We start from the raw sequence: 14,080 nt of genomic DNA on the forward strand, positions 1-14,080 counted from the left end.
TTTAAATGTTTAGTTGCTGACCCTGTCCACAGCAGTACACGGCTTAACTTGGTGCTGGTACAGCTGCCTGCTTATTCAAACTGGGGAGGTGCTGACCCCTATCTACTGCAGTTTACACACTGACTATGGTTTAGTACCACATAACAACTCCACTTCCTCGCTATCCCTTTAAAAAGAAACTCCCTCCTTTTTCTGCCTCTCCCTTTGTGTTGTTTTTTATAGCAATTTTAAAAATAGAGGCTTGTTATTTTTGTGCCCCCCCCCCTCCCCCCCCGGCCCCCCTTCTGCTGTACTTCTGGCAGGTTTCGGCCCCTCTTGAGTGCCGAGGGATTTCTCCTGCTCAGTGAAATCTGCAGCGGCTCTCATGGCACAGCCATCCAGAGCCGTAATCCAGACGTCCAAGCTGCTTGAATATAAATCCTGTCCAGAGTTTACATTGGCTGGCAACTCATCAAGAGGCCACAAAGATTATTTATTTATTTCAAACCTCTCAGGACATGGCAGCCTGCTGTCATCTGGTGACTCGGGGAGGACAAGATACAGACATTTAATCTGTGCGGCAGCGTGGCGTGCTCTCCGGGGGTTTACAGGAGGGCAGTATCAGGGAGAGGGAGTTGGGGATCCATCATGGAAGTTAATTCAGGAAAGAAAAAAAAACACTGAAAGATTGCAAACTCCATGTTGAACAGTTACCAGTGTAAAAATCAATATCTGAAGGCATGCAGAGTCACGATAGTGAAGTTACATGCAGATCTTTGAGCTGCAAACTGCAAGTCGAGGCATCGTCTGACAACGGATCTTTGTGGAAATTGGAAGAAAAGATTCCTGGCTTTCAGTTTAGTCTTGTGAAATTCAGCCATGGTGACTTGTGGCAGCTTGTTGTGTTGCAGCGATGTGAAATCCTCGGTCAGTTTATGGCAGATTTTTATGGCACATTACATCTGCAAATGTCTGTGTAAAACACGAGTGTGGAACATTTTTCCCGCTGATGCAAACTCCAAACCTACGGATGCATGGATTAGCTGAATTTGATATTGTATGTTTTTATTATTGAGAGCACATGTCATTTAAAGGACAAAAAACGACAATCAACTGAACCCTTTAACGAGCCAAGAATGTATATCCAGCTCATGACACGTCTAATTCCTCTGTGCCGCAAAGCGTCATTGTTGTTAAAGAACAAACAAAAGAAACACAAGGCATTGCTCTGAAAACGTGTTTTGGTAATCAAATCTGTCCCTGCGTGCACTTAAATCTTCAATTGCAGAGTGACTAAAGCTTAAAGTTGTTTCGTAGTAGTAGTTGTCATTAACAGTCTTCCGTTGGGGTGGAGAGGGGTGCGTGAGGATGTGTGGGTGAAGTAGATGGGTCTGTGTGGGTGTAAATGGTGAGAAGACTAAGCCTGGATGGGGGATTATAGAGGAAGGGGGCGGGTAGCATACATGATCTGTCAGAGCTTAGTACCACAATTATCCCAGCGGCTGCAGCTGCAGCAGCAGTGACAGCAGCAGCGGCAGCAGTGACAGCAGCAGCGGTAGTGGCGGCAGAAGCTGCGTTTTCATTAGTGTAATATCCAGAGAAGCTTCAGAATTATGTAAGAGTGACGTGCTGTGATCCCCTCTCGGCCAGCCCACCGCCTGGCAGGAACGTGGCCGTTTGTTTTCCTTTTATCCTCCGTCGCTCAGAAAAGCCAAAAGGACATCTGTGAGAGTCGGCGGTCGGGGACAGGACTCGTAGTAGCCACGCCACGGGCACCTCGCCGCTCCGGGTGATTGAATCTGTGCCTCGTTGCCACGGAGAAACTGATGCACAAGAAGGGACACGTTGATGATGCCGAAGGAAATAAGTAGACATTCGGAGATGTTGAATCGTGGTCGTGATGTTGCACGTTGTTGGGAGACGGCTGGAGCAGCAGTCAGAGCGATGAGGTGCGTGTGAGACTCTTTTAGAGGAGAGTTAGAAGATGAAGTTTAAGAAGTTCATCACGATCATGCAGGCGGCGATGGGGATCGTACCCCTGAACAAACGGGAGCTTCTGCCGCCCGGCAGGAAACTATGGAGACCCCCGGGGTGAGTGTGATCACTGGGTGTCTGTGTGTCCGTGTCGTGTATGAAGTGGACATTGTAACTCCGCTGTGTACGTTCATTTCTAACAGTGATAATACATCTAGTGGTGTCTGGTCATGCAGATAGTTTTGGTTTTATTTATTCAGTTTTTTTTTGTTTTTTTTGCTTTCAGTCTCCCAGAAAGGTGAATTGAGTTTTGTTTATGGTGACAGTGACTTCAGCGTAAACAATGTTCCACTTACTCTGGTGACCCACACAGCTTTGACTGTAGTAAGACATGTTCTTTTTTAGTTTAAATGTGTTTAGTGAATTTGTACATCGTGGTTGTGTTCTGTGGTGGGCAGTAAAATGTTTTTTTTTCATGGATAGATAGAGATAGTTTATTAATCCAACGAAGGGAAATTGCTTTTTTGTTTTTAAATGGAGTACTTTATTTACAGTCTTGAATAGATTTTACAATCCTTTAAGTTTAATTATTACATTTCTTGATCACTAAGCACCCAGCAGCTACAATTAACATACAAATCTATTTTTAAACACATAAGCTGTGTCATGTTTCAAGACAGCCTTACATTTGTTATCTCACTCATTACCATTTTGTCCCTTTAATTTGTTGTTGTTTACATTGCTCTTTTTTCTGTATAAAGTTTTTCTTATAATCTGTCCTTCAATTGTGCGTCTTGTAGTTTACATAATAGATTAAAAAAAAAACCATCCTTTTACACTGTTCAAATTACATACGGGCTAATTGTTCTGTTCATTTACAGCTGCATTCACTCGTACTATTCGTTTTGTACATTGGTTTGTTAACTTTGTATATCAATTACATCCCTCTGACCTCACTAACATGGTTTTCTGCTATAGCCTTCTCATTCATTCCTCCTTATATAAATCTATGTGCAGTTTGCTGTACTGTGTGTAGTCACATCCGAGTTAAAGATAATGTGGTTTAAATAATCATACTAGAGCTTATAACACTGACACATTAATGCCAAAGAAACCCATGAAACCGTGTAAGAACTATAGAAATACTACTGCCCAACCAAGTGCAACTAGAATTTAAGTGATGTTAATTTGATGAACTGTGTCAACTGCAAGGCACGTAAAATATAATCTCTAATACCTCAGTTTGACATAGTTATTGAACAAAGGTTCGCCGTTAATAGGATTTGGATGGTTTGAATTTTTATTCATGACCATTGTTGCCAATATGGTGCGCAAGTTTTGGTCCCGAGGTGATCTGTAGACTGAAAAATGTTGGAATCCTTCGTTATCAGTTGTAATTCTTTTTAACAGCACGTGTAGTGACGTGTGCGTTGCGTTGCGTTTCCTGCGCCTGCTTCACTTTAAAAGTCATCCTAGGCTTTACCAGTTAAAGTATTTAATGTCAAGCAGCAGGAAATGTTGGATTAGAACTACAAACCTTATTTCTGGAAAAGGTGAGACATTTTGTAAAATGTATTAAAAACAAGAATCTGTGATTTGTTAATTCTCTTGAATCTTTATTTAAGTGACAAAAGTACAAATAAGATTTCTAATGTCTTCATTCAATAATTTATTTGTAGTTTGTCAATATAAAAATCTGAATTTGATTCCTGCAACATACTCAAGACAGTGGAAAAATAAGAGTGAAAGGTTCATGGAAGATTCAAGTTTCTCCGTTTTCTAAAGTTCCACAACAAGCAGGTGAGTTGGTAACTGTGACAGTATCATGATTGGGTTTAAAAGGAGCTTAAACCAAAACCTCAGTCTTTGGGTCGTGGCTCACCACTTTTTGCCCAACTTCTTGGACAGTTGTCAAACAGTTCAAAAAGAACATTTCTCAAAATAAGATTGCCCAGAATTCCTGTCTTTCACAAGAGAAATCCCAACAGTGCATCTGGAAAGTATTCACAGAGCTTCACTTTTTCCACATTTTGTTGTTACAGCCTTATTCCAAAATGGATTAAATTCATTTTTTTCCTCAAAATTCTGCACACATAATATTAACGTGGAAAAAGTTGTTTTGAAATTTTTGCAAATCTATTAAAAATAACAAAATAAAAAATCACATGTACATAAGTATTCACAGCCTTTGCCATGACACTCAAAATTGAGCTCGGGTGCATCCTGTTTCCACTGATCATCCTTGAGATGTTTCTACAACTTGATTGGAGTCCACCTGGTAAATTCAGCTGATTGGACATGATTTGGAAAGACACACACCGTCTATATAAGGTCCCACAGTTGACAGTGCATGTCAGAGCACAAACCAAGCCATGAAGTCCAAAGAATTGTCTTTAGACCTCCGAGACAGGATTGTATCGAGGCACAGATCTGGGGAAGGGTACAGAAACGTTTCTGCAGCATTGAAGGTCCCAATGAGCACAGTGGCCTCCATCATCCGTAAATGGAAGAAGTTTGGAACCACCAGGACTCTTCCTAGAGTCGGCCGCCCGGCCAAACGGAGCGATCGGGGGAGAAGGGCCTTAGTCAGGGAGGTGACCAAGAACCCGATGGTCACTCTGACAGAGATCCAGCGTTGCTCTGTGAAGAGAGGAGAACCTTCCAGAAGGACAACCATCTCTGCAGCACTGAATACTTTCCGGATGCACTGTACATCATTAACATTGAGAAAAAGGTGCAACAGCCCACATCTGTCATGGTGTGAGGCTGCATCAGTGGCCACAGCAGGGGTGACTTGATTATGTCTGAAGGTACCATTGACGAAGAGACTTAGAGTGGGACTTCTAAAGACGTGCTGACATTAAAGGAACATCTTTTATTTCAGCAGGACAATACCAGGCCTCTGAGTGCACGTGCTAACAACATTGGCTTCAAAGACAGCATGTGTGTGCTTAACTGGCTTGCCTGCAGTCCAGGTCGGTCTCCTATTGAAAATGAATGGTGCATCATGAAGAGGAGAATCAGACAAAGGCGACCACTTCCTGACCTTGGTCTTGTATAGAGAAAGAATGGGCAAAAATTCCACCTGCAAAACTGCAACAGTTTGAGTCAAAATGATTAAAAAGTGTATTTAAAAGAAAAGGCGATATAACACAGCAGTAAACATGCCTGACTCTTATTTTAAATGTCGCTGGTATTAAATTGAAAATTGGTTTATATTTAGAAAAGGCAATTGTAGTTGGACAGTGAAATCCTTGGAAATATTTTCTTTGTACTTCTGTCAGTTAAATTTTTTTTTTTTATTATTATTTTTTTTTTTACTGCATTTTAAAATATGTCCCAACCTTGCCAGAAAAAGGCTTTGTACTGTAGATCAAACTACTAACGGTAAGGCTGGATGACTCACTCTTTTCCTGTCAGTCTGTCCTGTGTGTCTAAAGGCAACCTGGATCTAGCTCGGGGAAGGAAGACGCTAACAATGGAAACGACTGTATAGTCTGATAATTACAGAATGGAAATACAGTGATTGGCTAATGCTGGAAAAAAAAAAAAAAGGTCAACCATAAACCATAAAAACAAGGTTTGACTTTATTGAATTACTGAGGAAAATCCTGGTTTACAAACGGGGGTGGAGTTTTAAAGATGACTGCATTTACAAGACAAAAGGGATCGATGAAAGGAAACCATTGAGGTACGGATGTAGCAGATAGGATCCACAGTTTTTGGAGCTTGGTGCAAATATGAGGATAACTCTGCCCCTTCCTGCTTGTCCACCAACTTGTTGGAGGTGCAATACTAAAATGGTTAAATGCCCTTTTAATGGGAGCTTGGAGGGGGAAGGGTAATACACAATGCCCCTTTCATGAAGGAGTCAGTAGATAATCATCGGCATGTCTGACCCACAGACATTTCAGGTGTTCCTGCAGATACCGAGCCCTTCCTCGTGTTTCCTCTGTCTGTGTTTAAAGTGTATGAGGCAGCAGGTTTGGTCACACAGAGCCAGTCTGCTTTCTCCACACTGCTGTTGTATCCGACTTCATCCAGTCAGACCGTTTCAATCATTTCTGACTCACTGCCATGAGGTTGAAAAAAAATCAAATATAACCAAGCCGTTTCAGCCAACGTTGACATGTTGTGACATGTTAGTGATGAGGTCGCAGATGCTGCTCCTGAAGTGAGACAGCACATGATAGTTTTAAAATAGCCCGTAGTATCTGTGTGATTCTGGTCTCTTTAGGTTATTCCAGTTAAACTCAGAGCTGTACAACTTTATTTTGGAATATTTGGTTTATATTTGTAAAAGCAAATATGGTTTTAGCCGTTGCAATACACGACATCCTTTAATCTGTGTTACCGTACACAGCCAGCAAATGTACTTGTTAACTGTAGAAAAGCTTAAAATTGAAAATGCCAATGAAAAGTGGATGCAGACTTAAAGCACACAGTGATTACATAACGCAAGCGAGTTCAAAGACTCTGCTAATTCACTTTCATAGCATATAAAAATAGATCCTCTCTGCCTGGTGAAAGCCCTCGTGTATCGAACCCCGCAGACTTTCTGTTAAAAAGTTCCAGCCTCAAAGCATCACTCTCTGACAACAGAACAGATTTCAGTTGCAGGCTTTCAATATTTGAGTACTCCTCTACAGATTACTATTTGAAGGTCACAACATGCTTTATAGTAATGACCTTACACTTGTGTTACATGTCCCACTGCTCTCTGCATAAAGCTTTGAATGGACACCATCACTAAGGTTTCTGTTTTGTGCGCAGGGACCAGCCTGGCTCAGACGGGACCAGCACTGACCTGCTCAAGTGCAGCCGCAAATTCCGCTGGTCCAGAGAAGCCCAGTACTTGTATCTCCGCCGCCTCTCTTCACGCAGCTACTCGGCTATAATGATGGTAGGCCACGATGTTTACATGTTGACTGTTGAAGTTAGACTATTTTATTTTAAGTGCACTGTCTAAAGTGCATGTTGGGACCAAATCCACTTTCACTGGTGTAGCAGTGGATAATCTAAACCAAAGTAAGGCACATGGGTCAAAGAGGTGACACTTACTGTAGTAAGTAATCAAAGATGTGTTTTGGGCATAACATGAAATAAACCAATCAGTAAGTCTCCCATTCTCTTTAAAAGCCAGGTGTGCGGGCTGATATTATAATCACGGATGTTCCAAATTGTAGAAAAGAGCGCTCCTCTGCAGCAGAAACAGATCTGCTCGTGTGCAGATTGAGCAGATTGATGTTCACAGTAGTAATCTTTCACATTGTAATCTTTTTATTTTTAATCTGTTGTGTGTTTGGGGTGCTGCATGTCCTTGTGTGTGTAACAAAGCAGAGTGTGTGCGCAGTGTGCAACTGTCTACAGCATGTAGGTGCATGTTACTATCTGAACAATGCCCCTTTGAAATAACAGTCCAATACTGTCTGGCACTGCTCAGTCTCTTTCTGCTGCTTCAAGATTACAATTCACCCACAATGCACCTGACCACACCCCATTGTAAGAGTAAGAGTTACTAATTAAACAATATTTGTGCTGGACGGGAACATGACAACAGTGTCGGTCTGAAACTAACAAAGACACTTGCGTTGTGCGCCGGGTGTAAGATGGAGCCCGCTGTGTCTTCACATGTGATTGTTGATGTTTGTGATATAGTCGTGACTGTTTAGACTACATCTGAACTCGCACTGTTTTGAATGTGATGATCTAGCAAAGGATTAGCACGAGTGTTTTATCTGTTATTTGTAGTTTTGGATCCAATCATATTGAGGCATTTAACACCCAGATGTTTTTGTTACTCTTATGAGTAGTTTCTTTTTCATCTTTTTAGTTATTTTAACGTGATTTTTGTTCAAATCTGATTGTCTCATCTGTTTCACGTTGTTAAGGTAGGTAGGTAGGTATTTACTTTATTAATCCCCGAGGAGAATTTTTTTTTTTTTTTTTAACATGTAGCTTACTGTTACTGCCGCCCATCTTTTCCAGGACACTTGTGAAAAAGTAATTTAAAATGTCTCACGTGTTCCTGATAAATAACAATAATAATAATTCAAACAACAATAATTTGTTGAATAATTAGATTTTTATAAAATGGCAAACCTGAAAACTTAGACTTTATTAATCCCACAGTGGCAAAATTATGACTATATCCACAATAAATAAATACATAAATACAGCTTGAAATGAATAGAAAGTCTCTGGTGCTATGAAATGAAATACAATGCAACATTATTTTATGGTGGTGTTGAACAGTCTGCCAGCCGTCGAAACAAACGACCTGCGGTAGCGCTCCTTCCTGCTCTGAGGATGCAGCACTGAGGAGCTGCTTAAAGCCCCCACAGTCTCATGGAGGGTGTGAGAGGTGTACAAATACAAAGGATTTGACATCATTTTTAGAAGTAAAATATGTTCTTGCTTTGAAATTAATAAATAATTGTAACAACTATTTTCTATGACTTAGTATCCATCCATTCATTATCTATACCCGCTTTATCCTGAACAGGGTCAAGGGTGGGCTGGAGCCTATCCCAGCTCACTTAGGGCGAAGGCAGGATACACCCTGGACAGATCACCAGTCCATCACAGGACCAACACATAGAGACAGACAGAAACAAAGACCATTCATGCTCTCATTCACACCTAATGGCAATTTATAGAACCACCAATTAATTAGAGGTGCATGTTTTTTGGATGGTGGAAGGAAACCGGAGTACCCGGAGAGAACCCACGCAGGCACAGGGAGAACATGCAAACTCCACACAGAAAGGCCCAGGCCCGGATTCAAACCCGGAACCTTTTCGCTGAGTCGACAGTGCTAACCACTGCACCACTGTGCTGCCATATGACTTAGTATAAATTACCTAATTTATTTGTTTTCAACTAAATCAATGGTTCAGTGTGTGCTTGATGAATTCAGGTTTACACGGTTAAATATTCAGGGAGTGTCTCTGCACACACAATGACTGCGCACAGTGTAGAGTGTCCCTGTTGCTTTGAAAACTCCACAGGTGCAGCTTGGTTCATTGATTTTCATGCTTGAATGTCATTTGCTTGATTTTGTGTTTCTCTGTTGATGAAAATTTCATGAATTTCTGTCTCATGAAACTATTTCATGAACCCATAACTGAATGAGGCATGCATGCAGTTTTTTCTTATTTTGGTTTGTCCAAAAATATTTTGTAAGCTGTAAACAAGGCTGCTTCTCTTCTGACATACTGATGGTTTGAAGATATGGAGTTCAGCGACTCGGTGTTTCCCACACCTCTTCCTCTTTCCTTATTTGAATACAATACGCTGTAGTGACCCCTCCTGCACCCGGGATGATGATTAACTAGAGAGACATGTCACATCCCGGAAGCTTCATTGTTTTAATGACTTGGTGCCACAAATTATTCAGGCCAGTGACCCTGTTTTGCATTAGCATGGCCTATTTTAAGGCCTATTTGGCATATTTCAGTCCATGTGAAATGTGGAGATTTGACTGGATTGACCTTAATGTTTCTGAAAATGTATTGTCATTATTTAATTCATACAGCATTGCTGCTCTGGAATTTAAGGATGTTGATAAATTGCTGTTTTGTTTTTTTTACAAGCAGAAACGGTTGATATTTAAAGGAAAACATTCCTGTGACAGTTTTAGGGATTTCTGACATTTCCAGGGTCAGCTGGTGTTCTTATCTGTTATTTCTCTCATGATGGTGAATGGACCGCACACACACGGATAAAAACAAAAAAAACAAAAGGTTATGTGTGTCACACACATAACCTTTTGTTTTTTTTTTGTTTTATGCTGCCCATAGCCATGTTGACCTTTACATCTTTCACATAGTTCTATGGCTGACCACGTACCTTTTGTGTACTTCGTTCCAATGAATATAAATCATACAGTAGATTCAGTGATAACTTTGATTATAAGTCCCCTTTTAACTTTGTGGCAGCAGTTTCAAAAGACACTTTCCTGTTTTAATACCATAAGCTCCTGACACTTACATCAATGTCCACAACATAGTATGTTTTCCCAGCTTGGTATGGAGAAACATGACTCGTCTACAAAGATCGCTGACCTCAACCCCATCCAGCACCTTTGAGCTGAACTGGAACACAGACCTTATCACCCAGCATCAGTGCTGGACCGCACTAATTCTCTTTTCCTGAGCATGATGTATGGGTTTCATCGTTTGGGAGGGTGTTGTCTTTCCTTGCTTATACTATTTGTAGACTGAAATAACATCGTTTTTGCCTTCAGAAGTCAGTTGTTGGAAGCTATCCAAAATATATTTCATCAACCCCCAAATAGATTTCATCTGCTAGGATGCTTTTTCTTTGTACACTTCTATCACATTCCTGAGTTTGCTGTATTAAGTCTGTTATTGTGTTTTTCTGTCTGGGAGCCTCACAGCAGGCTGCCTAAAAATCAATGGGAATTTTAGACTGATCCATCTCGGTGGTATTAGAGTTGCAAGCGTCCTGCACACATGTGCCTACACAGTTAGCACCGGTCTGTCATTACTAATAAACCAGCAAACAGTGTACTGAATTCATTGAGGTTGGGGTTATAGACGTCGTTTTAGTCTGTCATTATCTATCAAAGCTGCTGATAAATGTCATTCCCCCCGCTCTCTGAGTTGGTATAACCTGGACCAAGTCAGGAGCTCTCGGCGCTAATTTTTGCCCTGGAAGTCTAATGTTGATGTTTTTAGTGAGTAAAGTAGGTGTTGTTAAGTGAGGCAGACAGGACTTGGACACTTTTTAAACTTCAAACTTCTTCATTTCACAATAACTTTGGCTGCTGTGCGACCGGAAACACTTAACTGTCCATATAGTTTGGTGTAAAAAAAAAAAGCTCAGTACCAGTCCGGGACAGTTCAAAGTGCGTGATGCCAGTGAACGGAGGGGGGCTGCTCTCTCTGAGCAGACACGCAGCTCCGCATTTCACCGTAAGTACTTCATCGAGCTGTATTCAAAGTGCTGATAAATACCCAGGCCGACATGCGGGAGCCTCGGGTTACTCCCGACACGATGCTTTGTGTGGGTGTTTTGAGGTTTTGGTTTTCGGGAGTTTCCATGAAGCCTGTTGCATCCTGCTACACCTGCTGTTAGCGCCGCCTGCTACATCCACGGTTTACAAACACGTTCAAAGTTAATAAGTCCTGTTTGAAATGTTGTTTTGCTCCATAACTGCTCTGTTGGCTTGGTTTTATTTGGTTTTATTTGGTTACCTGGTCTTATCTGCACCGCACTTAACGCTATTTGTTGTTCCTTTGGTGGCCAAAACAACATTTTGCGCGTGTTTGTGTTTGTTAAACATCTCTTTCTTCAAAGAACAACAGGTAACAGTGGTGCAGCCTGTCGGGCACTAGAAACCAAATTATCCAAACTCCTTTTAACTTCTGTTTTTAAATCCTTAAATGTACTAATGTGTTCTTTATTGTACCGCAAGATGTAATGCGTCTCTGCCACCAGCAGAGGGCAGTGTCGTACAGCGATCATCAGCCAGCGGTTCACAAACACTGCATCTCTCAGGCTGTCTCATAAAGGACCTTCAGCCAGTTTTGAGCTCATAACAACAACCAGAATAACATGTGAACAACTGCTGGATGATAGCCAAGGCGAAGAGCTTGTATTAAAACTTTGATAATAAATTTAGTGACACAAATTTCTCCCTCAGAAAAGTTGCAGGCAAATTGATATTAAACAAAGAGTGACCCTGAAAATGTTGTTGCATCTGTCTTATCTGCGCGCCAGAGGTCCTTAGTTACACTGTCAACAACTGGTGTTGTTTCTCGGAGTACTGAGGCTGATTTATAAAGTATATGGGAGGTAAACTGATAAAAGTGTTTTATAATTTCTTGTCGGTGCTACACACAGATTTAAATGTATTTTTTTTTCTAACTTCATTTTGATTTTAGCATTTAATTTAGTGCAGTAAAAATTTCAATAGTTTCAAATTCTGTTTGGACATTTTCTCCACACCATGTCAGTTTTTGAACCAGTTTCCAGCTGCCTTAGTATTGGTATGGTAACTAAAAAATTCACAAATTTAAATATACTCGGCTGTACTTGGTACAAAGACAGACATTTGAGACCAAGAGTTTAAACAATTAATTGAATGATTTATTAGTTGATGGTCAGCAAACAATCTTTTTTAAATCCAAATGCCAAATAGTGTTTACTTCCAGCATCTTGTTTACGAGGATATTCTGGTTTTATATTACTGTAAACAAAACATTTTTCAAAAATAATTGGTATATTAAATGATAGAAGTATTTATTTGCAGCTCTACTTTTATCTGTTCAGTGGTCATGGGGGAATGTGAGAAAACAATAAGCAAAAGTTGAGGTGAATGGGAAGTTTGTACCTTTTTTAAAAACTACCGCTCAGCAAGATTTTGTGTAAATTGGTTGAATTTGAGTGTAAACGGGTTTTTTCACTGCAGTTTTGATCAAACTCTGCCTTCGTATTCTGCGTTTGTGCTTTGTAAGAGACACAGTCTGTAAATAATTAGTTTTCTAAGTCACGTCCTGCAAGTATGACCCAGTATTTCAACCTCCCTCCTCATTAGTGGAACTGTTTTTGTGTTTTGTTATGTAATTGCCCACACTCAGGAGACTACGACTTATCCAGCAGGCCTGCCTGTGAGCAGCTATCGCAGTCATACAGTATCCCAGGCCAAGAAGACGGTTTGATTACAGCTGGTTTGGCCTTGCCCAGAGCCACTTCACCCACCACCTCAGAGGAATTTATCTTATCATGTCAGTTAATCAGTTAATAAGTTTCTTCTCTTCACATGTGTAGCGTGAAATATGTTTCTGCTGCTGCTTTTTAGCCTTTCGGGTGTAAATGGATGTAAAGTAACATCTCAATAGTTTTTTTGTGATTGATACAAACCCTTTTTTCCATCAGTGATGAGAATAGATTCTCTTCAAAATCGTCTTATTCTGCCTCAGTCTTCCCCCCTTCACACAACACTGACTCCAGAAAGACCGTTTGAGATGAAATTCCAGATGGACGTATCAGATGGTCGTTCTAAGTAGCGCCGGGCGATACGGACAAAATCTAATCTCACCGTGTTTTTGACCAAACACATCCAGATTGATATTGTAGGGATGACTTACAAAATAATTTTATAAAAGCACAAAAAAGTGGGTATAGAAAAATAGAAACAGCCAACAGTCTGGTGAGTTCAGAAAATAACATCACTTTACTGTAGTGCAGCCTTTAACAAAATGATTTATTATTATTTTAAAAATACGACAATATCTAAAAAAGTGGGTTATGATGAGCGTGCTGCCAGACCGAGTCGTGCCCCCATTTCACTAAGCCTGGGATGTCAGCAGCACACAGATTTCACTTTCCACTGAAATTACCCACAAAAAAAACAAAACAACAACACTAAATTAAAAGCTCAACTATTGTGCTAACTCGGATTTGAAGTCCGCTCACGTGTGGTGCGGTTTGTCTCTGCTGGCGTGTGAAGTTTGACTCGCGACTGCTAAACCTTCAGATCCGAGGCGGCTTCAAGCCCAAAAGACCTTGTGTGATTCGTTGTTGCGTTTGCGGCTCGACACTCGGGTGTTTAATCACGGCGTGCCTGCGCAGGAGTTGGTCCGTCTGTATGTTTACACTTTCCGCAGACGGTGGGATTTGTGCTGAATGTAGGCCAGCAGAATCCCTCTTACGTCAAAGGCAGGCGGGCGGGCAGATGCAGGGAGAGCGCTGCTGGTGGTTGTGCAGCTGTGGCCATGGAGGAGGCTGTGGCGCACATCAGTCTGCCAGAGCACCGCTGGCGGTGAGCAGGGAGAGACGCAGATAGGAAGAGACGGCCGGCGCCAACGATGAAGACCATCCTCAGCCTGCACAGGAAATGGGCCCACGCGGTCAAGACCATACGCATCCTGCAGGGACTCGTGAGTGCGATTCTGATTTGATCAGATCTGTGTCTCAGTCAGGCAGCCGGACCCGACTGGTTCTGCGACGGGTTCCGTCGGGTCGAGTTTGATTTGGAAGTCGGGGAACCTGAATTGCAGAAAACTGGCACACAAAAAAAACCGGAACATTTGATTGTTTAGGATCAAAAGGAGTTCTGTTATTTTCAGGGTGAAGAGTGACAGGAGTAGTTTATAAA

The 14,080-nt window shown here is 41.3% G+C and overlaps 1 protein-coding gene across 10 annotated transcripts in view; it reads left to right on the forward strand.

Moving 5' to 3' along the window:
• The first annotated feature begins 1,519 nt into the window (after positions 1-1,519).
• The window catches only part of tjp2a (tight junction protein 2a (zona occludens 2)), a 29,314-nt gene continuing 16,753 nt past the window's right edge, over positions 1,520-14,080 (forward strand). For 4 of the 10 annotated variants that reach the window (XM_069161060.1, XM_069161081.1, XM_069161070.1 and 1 more), the window contains exons 1-2: positions 1,520-2,070; positions 6,727-6,856. In XM_069161060.1, the coding sequence (XP_069017161.1) occupies positions 1,964-2,070; positions 6,727-6,856 (237 nt within the window). In that variant the 5' untranslated portion in view covers positions 1,520-1,963. Of the gene's footprint in view, positions 2,071-6,726; positions 6,857-10,650; positions 10,893-13,671; positions 13,863-14,080 lie in introns of those variants that run through there. The other 6 variants (XM_069161092.1, XM_069161103.1, XM_069161141.1 and 3 more) reach the window with 3 other exon arrangements.

This window comes from Embiotoca jacksoni, unplaced genomic scaffold (assembly GCF_022577435.1).
Source record: "Embiotoca jacksoni isolate LCO1_2020_lvr unplaced genomic scaffold, fEmbJac1.0.p SCAF_10, whole genome shotgun sequence".
NCBI classification, from domain to species: Eukaryota; Metazoa; Chordata; class Actinopteri; family Embiotocidae; genus Embiotoca; species Embiotoca jacksoni.